We start from the raw sequence: 17076 nt of genomic DNA, 5'->3' as shown, positions 1-17076 counted from the left end.
AGATAGTCAGTCATTTGGGCCTCATCAGGGCCGCCCACTTCGGTCCCGTTTGGGAATGTCATCGGCGACCACCGGGGTCCCACATAGGCAGCCCACTTGAGGTCCATACGGAGCCAAACTAGAACCCACATGGGGCCCACTTGGGCTGCCCAATTGGGACACATAGCGTGGCCAACTGGGTTCCCGCCATGGGCAGCCCGCCTAAGGCCCACGCGAGGCTTAATTATGACCTACGTGGGGCCCAACTGGGCTACCCAATTGAGACCCACGTGGGCGCGTTCAGCTGGGACCCAAATGGGTATGTTCAGCGAGGACCCATATAGTCGGCCCAGATGGGACCCATATAACTAGACAAGATAGGGCCTTTTTAACCACCCCGGATGGGCCCCAGTTAGGTTTCACCGATCTAGCCTTTTCCAATTCCATCTGACTGATACACCGTCGTAATTCCAGGCAGACTGCTTCGTATCATCAATAATGAGCCGGGTTCAGGTTGCTTCACTATGTCCGAATATATTATATTCATATTTGTCCGAAATTCCCTCGGCAACCACTGGTCCCCAAAACATACACGTTTCAGTTACCATGCCCTATACAATAATCATTAATATATGCGTTGAAGCACGAAGTTATGCGTCGCTGTTGCTGTCGCCGTTAGCGCGGTGTTTCTTGTCGTCGTCGCAGTCTCTCCCGTCGAAACCATTTTCCCGGTACCTTTTCCGTTTCGTTGCGGGGGGCACCGTAGCGCGGTGTGTTGCGCAGGATGCCCATAAAGATGGCAATATTCGGTACCTCAGATGAGTACCCCACGGCCTGAGCTTGGACGATAATTCATGTTCACAGATTTGGGCACTGAAAGAACTGATTTTATGGAAGTCGTTTACCGAGGTTGATAATAATGAGAGCTGCTATGTCGAATAGCAGTGCGGAAATGCACTATACATGTACTCGCTCGGAGTACTTGTATGGGGAACTTTAAACACACCAGAAAAATTAACCACGCCAAGGCAATTAAAAGGAATCCTGCCACAAGAAAGCACAAGCCACGAAATGAAAACGATGTCGCTCAACGTTCACTCATCGATGCATTCATCACGCGAACATAAACACGTCCACGAGGCGTCCTCCCCAAGCCAACTTGTCTGGTAAATGCAGCCACCCTTTTTGAGCCGCGCGGGAACGTGCCAAACGCCCCCGACCGCCAGCCGCCAGTATAATAAACGGGACGCCGGGACAGGGACGATGTGACCAAGCAAGGGCGAGGGAACGATCGCGTTATTTGGGGAGGGCTTTAGTGGATCGAGCCAACCCCCTAACAACTGAGATAATTAAGCACCAGGCTTGCGGCGGTACATGGAAAGAAACGCCTGAAATGCCTCTGCCCGTCCCCCCCCCCCCCCCTGCATCTCGACAACTTCCCTCACGCCTGCTACCGAGGAGCACAGAGCGGGTCCGCCGGCAGAAGCAAAGGCCGAGGTCAGGCACAGCGGGGCGCAATGGGTGGGAGGGCGGGTCTGGACAGGTGGACTGCCGGCGTCGCCGGTGTGGTGGCAGCGAGAGGCTCCCGCTGCCGCTGCCGTGGTACGGTGCAAGGGGCATGCCTCGTTTATGAGTACAGCCGCATGCTCAATAACATGTTTACGTAGGGCACTGCTGCTCAGCTCCGGGTTAAAATCACAGCTTAATTGCAGTGGTTTCGAATTAAGTCATAATAGCGTGAACTAGCAAGCGCTGATTGCCAGTCATATGCTGCTGTTCCAGTCAACACTAACGTTGGAAACCTGTTAGCAAGCACCACCAAGACAAAGCTTTTAGGACAAAAATGAATTTGGAGAAAGATCGTGCGCACGAAGCAAATTCCTACACAGTTCTCTGTCAACAAATGTGCGTAATACGCATGATGTAAAGTGCCTGTGGTAAAAGAACGTGCGAAAAAGCTATTAACAAAGGCCTCATAAGCAAACCTTGCATGTTTTAAAAAAATTCTGCAAAATACTTGTTAAGGCCGAAAGTTGAAGGGGTGACAGAACTTCCTAGGCAAAGAGCTCGCACGAAACAAGATATAAAACTTATTTTAAACAATCTTGAGCACGTCAATGCCGGCAACGCAAACATTGCTTGGCAAAAAATGTACGTTGAAGTCCCTAAACATAAGTAATGCAGCATCGATTGTTTGCCTTCAGAGCAAAGCTATAAGAACGTTTCAGAAAAAAATATATCACCCGATTATCAAATTATTCACGCCACCTTTCCGATGTCGCCTAAATGCTGTGGTTGGGGGATGGCTTCATCTCTATTCATAGAATGAAGCTTGGCTATTTTCAACTATCCGGTGTTCTGTTCAAACATTGTAGTCTTGGAAATGTTCGTCGGCCTCAAACCAGACCATAATGAGAAACCCTAAAAGCGAAACAATTTTTTTCAGAACATCATTCTGGTTTGAGGTTGTGCTTGGCAACGACAAATAACTGAATTTCTGGACTAAGTATAGCACAACCCGGCGCACGGCGGCCAACACTATTACGTTAACAGAGTCATGCATAAAAAACGTGTGTTCAAAGCACATCTAATATATATATATATATATATATATATATATATATATATATATATATATATATATATATCCACACGTACATCTGAACAAGAAACGCGTTTGTGTAAGTGGTACACTATTAAGCTGCGTTGTTACGTGAACATGCGCATGCAGAACTGAAGAACGTTGTTTCCAGAAAAATGACGTTTGATCTGTCCTAGTGGGATAAAATATGAACGTAAAAACATCAAACTAGTTACCAATCGCGACATCTCATTGGGGTCAACCCGTTGGATTTTCCGCCGGAAAAATGACACTAAATGTCACTAAAGCTATCGATAAGTTCAAGCATGACCCTCTGGGACTGTTTTCCTTGAACACCAAGCAACTCAAAGAAACTGCATCTGATTAGCTGCATGCAAATGCCAGAAACTTTGACCAAGATTGTGGAAGACAGTTGTTAGCGGTGTGCTCGGTGCTGCCGGCCCACGTGGCCAGCTGGCCCGCTGACCGGCAACTCCGCACCCCTGAAGGGATGCGAAACCCTCCCTCCCCACAGCCGGGATCCCATTGGGCGACCGGTCAGCGGGACACTCTTAATTGCCGGGGGACCTTCAGGCGTGACCAGTGAGCCACCAGTGAAAGTGAAAGCGAAAGGTAAATAGAGGGTTCACTGCATGCCCTTAGCTCACAAACTCCCGACAGGGAGCACACCAACTGCCCCAAGTGGCATGACAGTGAATCGGTCAATGTTGACGTGCGCTAAGCTCCCCCACGCGCCGTCTATGCGGATAGGATCCATGCCAGTTGTCGGTCTTATTTTTACATGACATGGTAAAAGCGGACCAGAAAGCACGCAGCACGAAACTTATTACGCACATAGTCAAGGTGATAGCATATGGGCGGCCAATCTGGGTCTCAGATGGGGTCCAGGCACCATTCCATCCGCATCCCATGCAGTCATGTAACCAGCTTGCACACGTGCGGCCCGTTTGGAGCCGAAGTCTATGCCGCTCACCCTTGTTGCAAAGTAGTCTGTACACGATCAGAAAATATCTAACCATGGAGAACAAAGTACAAAAATTAATGCACCACTGGAGATTTCAGCATATAGGCAGCCCATCTGGGTCCGACATGGAACCCAAAGTCCAGCCCACCTGCAGCCTTTGTTGAATTAAGCCCAACTTACTCACATGCATCCCATGTGAAATCCAGCCCACGCGGCTCCCCTTTGTTATGTACTCATTTAAACATGATAAGAAAAAAGTATAACGCGGGAGCACGAATTAGCAGGCCTATGCATCTGTGCCAAATATGGTAGTGTATGGGGAGCCCATCTGGGTCCTAGATTGATTTCAAATACCAGCTCACCTGCAACCTAGATGTACATGAGCCCAGCTAGCCCGTGCTCAGGCCCATATGGACCCCAGTCCAGGCAGCAGTCCCATGTCTTAGAATCATTGTACGCGATATGGTAAACCCACGCGATAAAAACAATTGTATACAGATCAATCTTGTGTGTGGCAACTTCATTGCACATGTAACATATGGGCACCCCATCCGGGCTCAGACTAAGGCTAGACACCAGTACACCTGCAGCCAATGTTAATATGAGCCCAGCTTGCCCACATATGGGGCATGTGGATTCCACCAAAGCAAGAATCCCTCGTCAGTTATTTGTTCTTGGTGGAATGAAATCCGACGGGACTGTACAAGGCACGAACAATTCTGGTGCATGCGAATATATGAAATGCTGTGGGCGCTCCATGTGGCACCGAGCTGTAGCTCAGTTAAAAGCCCACCTTTAGCCCATGTCCACATTAATTCAGTTAGTTCCGCGGACCAGTTTGAGATTGCGGGACTGTCGATTGCATCCAAACCAAACGCGATGTGCAGGGTCTTCTGGGTACGGTGATCCCAAAAACGCATACTTGTTGTGTGGAATTTCGTGTAGCTTGCGAGTTACAAGACGGGTAACATGCCAATTTGATCTTGCGGAACGTATTAATTGGCTCCAAATTTGGCGTGCAGGGCCATGCACGACGCCCTGAATCCAAAAGGGCAATAGAGACGCCCTCAGTATAAAACTGGCATGTTACGCGTCTTGTATCTCGGAAGCTACGCAAACCTCATCCCATAATACATGCTTTTCGGAATCAGCACTTTGAGAAGACCCTGCCCATCAAATTTGGTGGAAATCGAGACGTTCCGCAGTAACAGCCTGGCATGCTAAATCCCCACCACCAGATTCCAGCGCCACCTCGCGATAGGTAAAGGTCAGTCCGCTAGTATCATCAATCTGAAAATTACAGAAATAAGGTATACGCCTGGAATATCTCTAGACGTGCGATTCTATGTTCCAAAGCGTTCAAAGGTACGTTTGCAGATGAGTCAATATCTTTATCCGCCTGTTCGCCACCGTTCAAAATTAGCTACAGGGCCAACGCCGCGCGGCCTACGGAGACCACAACCCCTGATATCGAAGTGTTTGTTGCTAAGATGCGCGAGCGCATGCTCCAACTACACGCATTGGAGCTGAAACCTATGCTAAATCCCAACCCATCGGAATCAGTATGTTGGAAAGTCCTTGCACACCAAATTTGGAGGCAATCGAGACGTCCCGCAACATCAAACTGGTATGTCACGCGTCTTGTAACTCTGAAGTTACGCAAAATTTCACCCCACAACCTATGATTTTCGGGATCTGGGGGTTGGGGAGACCACGCACACCAAATTTGGAGGTAATGCAGATGCCCCGCAACATCAAACTGGCATGTCACGCGTGTTGTAAATCGGGCGTTACGTAAAATCTTACCCTAAATGCAGCAAGTTTCGGAGTCAGCGTGTTGAGAAGACCCTGCACACCCAACTTGGAGGCAATCGAGACGCCCTGCAGTTTCGATCTGACGCCGTCTCTCTAATGTGATCTGGTAACGTGAGGACGTGCGGTGCCTGCTGCCTCGTTTTATCCCGTCATCTCTGCTTCTTGAGCACGTGGTGTTGAAATTCTTTTCAGAACTGTGACACCGTTGTTTCTGTTGCGTGATAGTTCCCTAGATGTAAGTCTCATGTACTTTTCCCCTTTTATATGTTTTTCGTACATCGACACTTTCGCCCGTTTCGTTCCTTCGCACGGCGTGTTACTTCGTATCCCAGGGCAACGACGGAGTGGGCGGAGGCATGGTGCCGGCCGAGGACAACACATTTTCTGCGACAGCGGAATGTAGATGGATCCCGACGGGGGCGGCATTCCTCCTGGTAAGATTCGTTTGTCCCACCGAGTCCTCCAGGAACGTCAGTCACTACAAGTTCCGGAACGAAATTAACGATCTTCTGGGAACGAGTGTACCCAGGCCACGGCAGTGAGGAGCGGCGCCCTCCTCAAAACCAGGGACGTAGGTTAAACTCGAGTCCTCTTGGCATGGCCATTTTTCGGGGGCTAAGAGGTGCGGGGCACCTTAGCAGACAAGCTAAACCAGTTGGAAGAGCTGCCCTACGCCCCGGGCTTGGCGGGGGACTCCGTGAGGAAAATCGTGGAGGAGAGTGTGTCGCAGGGAGTAACGGCAGTGACCCGTTTTCCACCGAGAGCTTAGCGCCCCAACTCCCCTGCTTAAGGCCCGCTTCGGGCGGCTGGAACTCCCTGCGCATCTAACAGCAGCCTACACGCGGTATGAGGTCCGCCCGTACACCCCGCTGCACCGCCACTGTTGTCGGTGCCTGCGATACGGGCACGTCAAGGGCATGTGCAGAGCTCGCTGGCAGAGATGTCTCGCACTTGGTGACGGATCCTGCGTGCCCGGTCTGGAAGGAGAAACTTGAGACGCTGCGGGCCACAACGCCTCAGGTGAACCCTCCCGGGTTCGGGCTGGAGGAGTAGGCGGCACTTCAAGCGCGGCGAGCTGCGTTTGACCCACCAGTGACCGACTCATCCCCTCGTGTAAACCGCCAGCAACCACCCCCGGGAAGGCCGCTAACCGTGGTACGCACGCTTGAAATCTATCACCGCCACGTTAGCACCGTGGCGGCGCCATCTCCGGAGCTAATCAGCACACACGTCAGTGTCGGCTGTGTGGGCCGTCACAAAACCGTTCAGTTCGTGGTAGTCCATCACCGGGCGCATCTTGGATTTGTTACACTGCTGTGCGGCCATCAACGGTACCAGCCCCCTCGCCGTCCCATGGTGACCCTCATCATACGGCACCAGCCAACCCCGTGCGACCCACGCGTCCAACTCGCGACGAGCGGCTGGCGGCACAGCATGCTGGACGACAGTGCTCGTCAGACACTCCGGTCCCACGCCGTCCGACCATTTCCGAGCAATGGTCCACCTCTGCCCCGCCGCGTCGAAGCACACACTGAAATCCGGGGCATCCACGCTCAGCGGCACACGACACGCGGCCCCCCAAAAGCGAACCTCAGACGGGGACAGTACGGTCACAGCCCCCAGAGCCAAGATGCCTGCCACGCCGAGGACCATGTCCACCCCCAGCGGCCGCCTTCCTACCATCACCGTCTCGAGCGAAGCGCGACGGCCCGTGGGCACCTCCACAACCACACTGCCGACTCCGCAGCACCTCAGCTCACCTCCACTGATGGTAGTCACTCGCACCCGCCGCGGCGTCCACCGTGCACCGAAGGGAGAGTAGATGATGTTTTCTGTGCTGCCGGTGTCAATCTGGGCGCTGCACTCCCGGCCATCCACCCTCAGCCGCGTGACGGGCAGCGCACCGCTCAGTGCTGCGCAGGAGAGGACGGCGGTGCTGAACCGTTCCCTCCGGCTCCGTTTCCCGGTCGCTGCTGGCACCTCGCCGCGATGTGACCGAGCTCTCCGCAAGCCCAGCAGCGCAGGTGACGCGGGGCGCATGGCGGTTGACTGTGCGGTGACACACGGCGCTGGCCGGAGGACGGCGCCGCGGCCCGTCGCAGCCCGCCACCGCCAAGACCCGTTCATCACTAAGAACGGCACGAGCTCGAGCCAGGACGATGGTCAGGTCCAATCCTTCAGTCATGGAGCTGGCGCGGATGGTCTGGCGTCCGGCGTCCGGCAGCCCCGCGACGAACGCGCAGGCCAGCGAGCGCTCCGGCAGTCCACCGAACCGAAGAGCATGCACTCTTCGCTGAGTTCAAAGAAGAATATGACCAGCACACCTTTACTTATGCTGACGGCTCCCGACGCGATGGTCACACAGGAGCTGCCTTCGTACATCGTAATTACCACAAATCAAACCGCCTGTCAAATTGGGACTGGCACTGATCTCCCCGTTGCTGCGATGAAGCGGCCCGGCATCCATCCACTGCACAGGCCGCCGACAAGTCAGCTGAGCCAAGGCCATCACTGGCAGGGACACCCCACGCAAGACTCGCGGCATCCCAGGAGTGAGGTGGGAGGGCCGGTGAGGATGGCTTGTGGTTGAAACGTACCGAATGCGGGTTGGGTCGTCACGAAATAAATATATCTATCGCTGTGGTCTGATTTACTTGCTATGATCTTGCTGGACAAGATGAGCGAGGTTAATGTAACGCCACTTCAAAATTCCCTCTCCCTTGCTTTGCGCCGGACGGCATAAGCCGGCTTAACGCCTTGGTTTAACGCAATCGCTGCATGGCCTTATGCAGGAAGTAGTTTTCCTCGCCCCCCCGGAGGTGACTTAAGGTCCGTCGAGGGCAAAAAGAGGCCTTGCATTGGCTCACCAAAAAAAAGTTGATATTAAGATGCTGCTAGATCGACGGACGCCCCGCGACTTACCGACAACGTGACAGTTGGATATCAGCCTGCTGCTGGGTTGACGGACGTTGGCCCACGGCCATTCAATTGTCCTCTTGTCTCGCAAAAACTCAGAGTATCTTGATTTAATTACAGATATAAACATGTCTGCAATGTTTAAGGGGATGACCCCATGAGCATATCTGGTACCTTTTATGTGCACCAACAAAAGTTCCAGAGAATGATTGCTTTCAGTTGAAGGCTATCTAATGATTCAGTTAGTTTTGGCAAAACCTCCGGCAAAATATTTACTGGATGGCTTGGTGCACAACTGCGGAGATTATGCCTGGTTTCAGTTTGGTGGAGTACAGTTTTATCTTGCAGACTAATGGCAGAGCCAAATATATGTGTGGAGTATGATCTGATGTCAAATACAATGCTGTGTTCCATTCAAATTGGGCAAAGTTAGATTTGAACCCGACTCCAAGTGACTTGAATGCAATGTGATCAGAATTTGACTGGGAGGAAAAAATTGGTAAGCCTGTTCTTGGGTTATCATTGGAAGGGACAGGGGGTAGTTTCCATTTCAATTGGTAGTAGGCTTGAGCCCCTTCCCTGCAACCTTGGCTTTGCTATCTGGGGATGTAGAGCACAGTCTGGTTCTCTACCATGGACTTTGCATTTGTGGTTGTCACTTAAAGCGATAGGTAGCCATGTTGATGACTTCATCGCAACCATGTTGTGGCTATGTTTATCAAGTATGAACCTGATTAAGTGCAATTATGGATCAAACATATTTCAAAGCTGATTCCAGCCAGATGGAATTCATTCTGGTTTTCTATTTGACTCCAGGAGTGAAGTACAAGTCTGGATTTATATGGACAAAAATGTTTGAAAGCTGAACTTGGGCAGCTTTACTGCCCTTTGATGGATTTATATGGACAAAAGCACATCCCAGTCATCACAGGTGGGAGCGTTTTAGAGTTGCCAGTAACTTTGATGCCATATACCAAAATAATTCCATGGTTGAAATATAACCCAATTAAAACTACCACCATAGAATTATCATCTTTGGTAATGGCATCCCACTGGGCTTTGAAGTGATCACAATTTTGATGCATTATCACAGTGGAAAGAGCAAGCTCACAAAAATGCAGCTTTCCAGGAGGGTATGCTCTGGATTGTTACATAATGAACCAAACTGCAGCTGTTTTTTCCCTAATCCATAAAACAAAAGTCATAGGGCTAATTCCATATATCATTTCATGGCAGCAGACACCTCATTTTGTGACCTTATGCAACTGAATGTGTTGTTATCAATGAGCTTACATGTGCCAATCATGGTGAGTGCAGCATTTAAAAAACTACTGGAATGTTTGTCATTCTATCATGAGTTTTTGTGTATTACAGGTGGAAAAGCTGCCCATTAAGCTGAGGTGTTTTGTTGGTCATGGAAGCTCCTAGATCAGAACATGAAGAGGAAGACATAACAACACATTTCATGCTTAGAATAGCCACAGACTTCTGCAGCCAGGATGTGGAGGATATCAGATGTGCCTTGTAAGTCCAATTTCTAATGCAGTGTTTCTGTATTGCATATAATGTATCGGTCCTCAATTTTCTTCTTATATTGTAGGACATCTGTATTTCAAATGCGTCCTGAACTTTAAATGCTGTGATAAACCAAAATAATAATGAATTAGTTTTGCAGCTGGGTATTCCATCACAGACCCTCATCTCCCACTGCTCAGCTGCTGGCTTGATCATCCTGTGGATGCCCCTCAGTACCAGTGCCAGCCTGCTCTTTCCAGGTGTCCTCTGTTCACTGTGTCGCCTCGGCAGGGAGCGCTGCAGACCCCGGCTGGAGGGCTGGGCGGCGGCGCGGCGGCTGCTGAGCGCCCAGACGCTCTGCGGCCGCTGCTGCATGCCATGGTGGTTCGGCCGGTACCGCGCCGAGCTGCGGCCGAGGCCGGACGCCACCAAGCCGCTGCGCCGCCTGCTAAACAAGCGCCGCCAAGGCCGGCCACTGGGCCGCCTGCAGACCCGCCTGCTGGACCGCTTCCTGGCCGCGCGCGACTGCCTGGTAAGCTCTAAGCGCGACAAGCGCACCCAAACATATCTGTCGGCAGACGGATCGTCGTGGACGGGAGGACGCGCGAGGCCTTGCCGACGTGGTGTGAACACTGCATGAAGGCTCCATATACTGTTTTGAAGTTGGCATCCCTCGCGCTATCTGTTGCAGCTGCGTCGCTATGTGACGTCAACAGGTCATTCATTGTAAGGGGAGCAGTCTGGCATACCCAGCCAATAGGAACGCGTCATGCCGGCTTGACCTGCTGACTAGTGGCTGCTTTACTAAGTAGTGAAATTATGTTGTCTAGAGTGTTCTCTTGCTTTCAATAACAGTTACAAAGTGAGCTTCTTTCATCATGTTTGATGCTTGCCCTAATAGCACTTAACATATTATTTATTGAATTACCCCTTAAGGGACCTGACCTGCAGGGTCGAAGCCCATGAATGCCAGTCAGAGGACCTCTTGTACCGACTGCGAGCGTATGAGATATTGCGGACTTCTGCCGATCAGAGATCATTGCTGACCAGTCGGCCCCGCGGAGGCCAGGGGCAATTTCCAAGCACGGACAGGACTGGACCCATGGGTGTCAGCCAGAAGCCATTGCATTTGTCGGGGCCCTGAGGCAATGAGGAGTCCACCAGTCAGTGCCCCACAGTGCCCAACGAGGGGGTGGGGCATCTTGTGTCGGCAAGGGACCCTGAGCCGGCAGGGATCCATTCGCTGAAAGGAGAAAGGGACGGTACCCCGAGTGACACGCGGTATCAAGGATGTTTGGGGTTGTTTGCTTAAAAGTGGCTGCTCCAATGTTTGCCGGACTCTCGTTTTCTCCCCAGATTCTCGAGTGCAAGCTGTGCAGTTACGTGACGCGCCTGCCGCTGCGGGCACGGCCGGAGCGCGCGCCAGTCGATTCACCGAAGCTGGAGCCGGTCGCCGCCGCGCCGCCGATGGCCGGTCGGCGGCGCAGCGGTGGGGGCCGGGACCGCAGCGCCGGCCCTGCTCATCCCCGGCGGGCTGCAGACGCCGCGTGCCGCGGCCATCCCCCCGGCGGCGACTCCGACAGGCGTCGAGCCCGCGGCGGCGGTCATCCCCTTGAAGAACTCAAGCCGCGGCCGACCCACGCCGGCCAGCCGCAGATCTAGCAGCGGGCGGGGCTTCGCCGACGCCCCGCCCAGCGCGCCTGTCGTGACCGCGCCCGCCGCGACCACACCCACCGTCAGCAGGCACGCGCAGCGGCGTCTGCAGAAGATGCTCTCGCAGTCAGACAAGAGAACGTCGGACACGGGCCTCATGGCGTTCCTCTCGCAGGTCTGACGCAGCGGCGTCCGCGGTCGCGCGCGCCACGCCCCCGGGCGCGTTGGCGCTGCCCTCAGGAGGGCCGACACGGGCCGTTGTGAAGACACGTGACGAGAGTGAGGATTCGCTCCGACGGAATGGCGTCAGATTGATCTGTTGCGAGTTCGGGAACCGCATCGGGGGGAGGGGGGGGGGGGGGGGGGGGGAGGGGGTGATGGAGTGTGTTGGGCATTGTGTGGCTATTGCAATGCACGGATTGCGGGTCACGATGTTCGCAATCTTGTCTTTATAATGCTTCTCCAGTTCGGTTCATTGATGCTATTCTCATGACGATCTGGATCGCTCGCATTGACTCGACGTCGCCTGTCCGAGTCAGACCAGCAGCACAGAACCAGGGAAACACCGCCACGCAGAGCAGTACGCTCTGTGCGGCGTCGCCCAGCAGCACCGCTGACACTGCGCCGCAGGACTGCCTGATGAGACGTAGCACCAGGCCGCTGATGGGGTACGGCAGATTCGCACCCGCGGCACGTATTGCGATATCGTGCGACGGCCCATCTTACTTTGATTGCCTTTTCAACATGTGGGGTCCTAAGGTAAGGGACAGCAAAAGTAACTGCTACGAAGTAACTGCCTCGGGCAAAGTCGCTGCAGGCTAGATGGCAGCCTCACGATCTCGATCTGCTGAGATTGAGTCGCACAATACTCAATATTAACCCTCGCCCTCGGGTTTTACGGTCGCCTCACGAAGGGTGCCTCAGATCCCGCCTCTTCCCATAAGATGTCGAAAACTAAGCAGGGTGGGTCCACGGGGCAAATAATATCGAAAAGTTCCTGTCAAATTGCATCAGATCGGCAAGCGCTGAGCGATGATGAACGTAACGTTTTTCCAGCTCATGAGCGGCAAATCAACACCGCATGAACCTCTCGCACCATCCCAGCAACTAATGCTACGACAGTGAGGAAGACGGCGTGGAACAGCCCCCGGAAAATTACAGATAGCTCAGAGCAGACATAGATATATGTGACGCATGACGCAATGTCAGGTCTAATGGATGAGGGTGATTGGTGTGTGAGTCCTGGCATAAGCTGTTCCACGACAAAGCACCGAGGCGTGTCCTCTATGACCTCTCCGATTTCGATTACATTTGGCACTTGAATGTTTTTATCCCACACGACATCCATGCGATTTCTAGTTATCTAGGTCACATGGCCACCGATTTTTTTTCTGGAAAGCTGGGTCAGAAAATAGATGCACCATGATAATGTAGATCTGATGAAACAATCACATCAGTAAAAGGCGAAGAAATGTTTTTTTTTGCACGGAAATTATGATCGCTACTTCCGGTTCTGTCTTACATCCCGTGACCTCCGAACCCTGTGGCTTTTGTTGCATTTATGACCTTTGGAAAAGCCATCATTTTTAAAGGCTGGAAATTCTTGCGCATTGTCTGAGTGATGCCATGCAGTTGTCGTAGTTTGATCTTTGTGGTGTGTGCCCGAGGTGGATAGTGTGGTCCTGTCATGATCTTCGAGTCTAATAGTGTGATCATGTCATGAACTTCAAACATCGTTGGTGCATGTATGATGTCGTGCGCCTGCGCCTTTCCCAAAGATCATTCCTCTTGATGCTTATTTTGAGTCAGACAGGCAGAGCTGAAGTTCACTGTTGTTGCCACGGCGGCTTTTGGGAGAACATTGGTCCAGTTAACATGACAGCCTTCGGGAGGAGACTGGCACAGTTCAAATGGCGGCTTTCGGTAGAAGAGTGGCCGGTGCACAGAGCCGGGCGCGGTCGGCGGCGGGGTTGTCTTGCTGGTGCGCGGTTGCATGGCATTAAGTACGATTTGTTGGTGTGCGTTAGTATAACTGTACACAGGATGCTGACGCTGCGGGCGGCGGCCCTCTCGGCCCGATCGTCCGGCTAAGCGTTAACGAATGGTATCACAACACAACGTGGTTGATATAGATATCATCTGAAAGCTGGCTGCCCACTCCATACGTTGGTGGTATCCCGGAGCATGGGAAGATCACATGGGTGACGTCTCAGTCGGTGATCTGACCTTGAACAGTATGTTGACAGGTAAAATGTCGCGTCCAGGCTACATCTTTATCATCATTTTAAGAATGTTTGCCCCTCAGTCATGCATACATGCGTTCATCGCTCGGCACCGTTACGAGCTGGCCTCGTGAAATTTGGCTTGCAGCCAGGCTAGCGGGAACCCATCATTATGTCAAATTTTTGGCGAGATCGGACCGACGTGGCGCCGGCGGTGCACGCAAACGCGCTCTTTTGATTTAACACGGGTAGCGCGAAATTCGCATGCTGATGAAAATCGCCAGAGCGCGTGTCAAAACCCAGCTGATAGCTCAGCAATGCGGACACCCTGTGTGGAAAGGATGGGCACGTGGCGGCCACGGCCGTAGCTAAGCGGGGCGAAAACGATTCCGTTGAAACAGCAGGCCATTGTACCAGAGTTTACATCCGTTTTTTTTCGTGCAGCTGGATTTACATCTTCAAATAGCATAGCTGGCGTGGTTAGTTCGCGTGTCGCATGTGTGACATATCAGCGCCGAACATTCGGACGTGTTTTGGGCCATTGTGCGTCCCGGACCATAACCCGGCATTGCCCGGGGGCTCCTCAGTGGCACACCACTGACCGGAGGGAAACAGATTTGGCCCCCCACCCATGCTTATCTCAAGAACGACCGGGCCGAATTTTTAAAGAAAATTCAAAGCGGAATCGATTGAGCCGTGGCGTGCGGTCTTAGGCTACACAAATAACTTAAATTTAAGTGATAATTAAGATCACAGGTCGAGGTCAAATGATAAAGACGTTACTTTGGAATGTATGGCCGCTCTCATACGGCATTTCATTTAGAAGCGTATCTCGTGTAAAATAATTGCACGCTCATCAAACATGCTGCTTAGAAAGGTGTCCAATATTACACGCTCCGCACAAGGCTTAGAACGAAGGTCACGTGCCGCGCGAATGAGAGCTAAAACCTTGGTCTATGTGTATATTTTGGTTTATTTATTTTCGTCATATCTAAGTATTTAGACACGGAGTGCATGAGCTCATCCATCATTACGAGTATCAGATACGTGAACAAGAGCTATTATTTGTTCATAGACTGTCAAGGGTCAAGTTGAAATGGATGACCTCGGTGGTGCATAAGCGGTTTGATTGATTTTCGCGTTGTTTTCGATGGTTCAGTCCTGCCGATAGCGCAACCTGATACCCTTTAATGACGTCACCAGTCAGGTGGCCGTGGGTTTGTGTGAAACTGAAAAATGGCTTCGGCGGCGCCATCAGCGCGCCGCTGCAGCAGACCTGAGCCCCGCGGTTCGCCGCCACGGGCCCGGCACTTGGGTACGGGCAACAAGCGCTGGATGCATCTCAAGCCATAGCTCAGTCATTGTTACAGATAATTGCTTGGAACCTGGTACAGGCATCCCTTATGGTTGCATCTGGGATACCTTTTTCATGTCTTCATAGGTGAGTCTGAGTCCAAAAATGTTGAGTTTACTTTTTGTAACGATTTTTGTTCTTTGACATGTTAATATTTCAATGTGTAGTATTGGAACAATACGACAAGGCATGTGGATGATGAATCAACTGGCTTACATCTTCAGCTTACAGATGTCAAATATATTCTTTAGTTCGGCTTCTGCGTCGATTTGTCTACGGCTACGCACTCTTGTCAAAAATTCGGCCCCGCAGGGGCACAGGCTTCGGCCGGTGTAGGGGACTAGCGCCCCGTCGAGTCCCAGCTCCGGTATTGGGTGGACAGTGCCAGCTGTTCTCTCAGGTCGTAGCGACCCTGCCGGTAGGTGAGCTCCTGCCCCTTGTCCCACCAGCTCCCTTCCCATTACCCGCTCCCCCGGATCCGTCTCACTCATCACTTCTAATGGTCTTTTTATCGGGTCTCCGAGCCCCCCCCCCCCCCTCCCCCCGCCCGGGTCCCCGAGTTGACTGGATCCTGGTGGCTGAGGGGGCAGCGACGCTGAACCACAGTCAGGATGGGGAGCGGTCTCCCCGGTCACACCTGGCCGTATCGCAGGCATCGTTCGTCTCGTATATCACCGAGGTAGCCCTGGCGGCGATCACCTCCCGAGAGTGTGTTGGACCGTCCCCCAGTTGGGATCCGTGGTGGATGGGGAGCCTCAGTGCCGAAACTTCACGGAAACTTGCATGGCGTCTTATAACCAAAAAGCCACCTGACCCCCGAACGGGGGAAGGACCACGTCGATGACAGAAAACAGCGGAAAACAGCGTGCGAGGTCTGCAGCCGAATTCCCGTGCTGCGTTCTGGACAGGGATGCTAAAGGAGACGTTTCTGTGCTTATCTGAGTAACACCACACCTGACAAAAAATGCCTCCAGGGGAATAATCAACTGTTTCGACTTGCGTGACGTTAGTGAAGAAGAGATCAGTGACGAGTTGTCTGTGTTCGGCATGACTGCTGCACGCAGGACCTCCAATAGAAAAAGCAGTGAGCAACTGCCGACGAATAACATCATCTTGATCTTCAATTGCCCGGATCTGCCTTCTGAAATACGCGTTGGATACGCACGTGTCAAGGTGCGCCTTTTCATGCCGAACCCCATGCGATGCTTCCACTGCCAGCGATTTGGTCATACCAAACAGTTCTGCCGCAACAAGTGCGTTTATGGGAAATGTGCCCCTTCCGAGGTCACAACTGAATTATGCGATTCAGAGATAGCTTATTGCGTGAATTTTAACAAAGACCAGGCTCCGCACATGATTTACGACAGCACGTGCCCAACGTAGGTAAAAAAACTGGTCTCGGTTAAGACCTCTCGCATTATCTCTTCGCAAGGCCAGAACACTGTACGACGAGAGCCGCCCTCGAATATCATACGCCGAAAAAGTGAGATCTCCACCTCACGCTCGACCTGCACTGACCGCTGCGCAGTTTGTTGGGCTCTTGAAGTCTTTTGGTCCCTCGGTTGTATCGACGAACCGGGTGCTGGACTCCAATCTGGTAGCCCTGGCTCACCCTTCCTTGCTGGAGCGGTCGAAGGAGACTGTGCTGCCAGCCTGCTCGCCCCCCGCGGGGGGTTCGCCGTCGGTGGCAGGGGACGGTGAATGAATGGTAGTTCGTCATGACCGGGGTAACCTGACGCTGTCGGCTGCCAATCTGTCTGCCAACTCGACAACTAAAGCAACTTTGACGAGCGTGTACTCGCGAACGTTTGCGCGTGATGCTAGAGCGCCACGAGGCATATAGGCGCGTCCGTGAGGCGAAGCGGGCACGCCTGGCAGGCTAGGAACGTGCCAAGGAAGCCAACCAGCTGCCCGAAGCGAACCAGGTGACCGCTCCAGCGGGGGAGGCCCTCCCGCCGCTCCGCGAGCGTGCGGAAGCTTCCGCAGGCCCCTCCGACCGCGGAGAGACCGGCCTATGGGTCTTTCGTCACTACCGCCACCAAGGACCACGACATTG

General features: G+C 52.7%; 2 protein-coding genes across 2 annotated transcripts in view; one reads left to right on the top strand and one right to left on the bottom strand.

Moving 5' to 3' along the window:
* LOC119096345 (putative signal peptidase complex subunit 2) overlaps window positions 1-17076 on the bottom strand; it is a gene marked incomplete in the record, with an annotated part of 123891 nt that overhangs the window by 67460 nt on the left and 39355 nt on the right.
* Window positions 8456-11625, top strand: LOC119097318 (uncharacterized). The gene is made up of 6 exons (XM_037220365.1): window positions 8456-8775; window positions 9093-9207; window positions 9651-9800; window positions 10083-10323; window positions 11148-11236; window positions 11535-11625. The coding sequence occupies exons 3-6, from the start codon at window positions 9691-9693 to the stop codon at window positions 11623-11625; spliced, it is 531 nt and encodes a 176-aa protein (XP_037076260.1). The 5' UTR covers window positions 8456-8775; window positions 9093-9207; window positions 9651-9690.

This window comes from Pollicipes pollicipes, unplaced genomic scaffold (genome assembly GCF_011947565.3).
Source record: "Pollicipes pollicipes isolate AB1234 unplaced genomic scaffold, Ppol_2.1 Scaffold_4295;HRSCAF=5057_pilon_pilon_pilon, whole genome shotgun sequence".
In the NCBI taxonomy this organism is placed as follows: Eukaryota; Metazoa; Arthropoda; class Thecostraca; order Pollicipedomorpha; family Pollicipedidae; genus Pollicipes; species Pollicipes pollicipes.
Note: the sequence above shows the minus strand (reverse complement) of the source record. Positions and strands in the feature narration are given on the sequence as shown.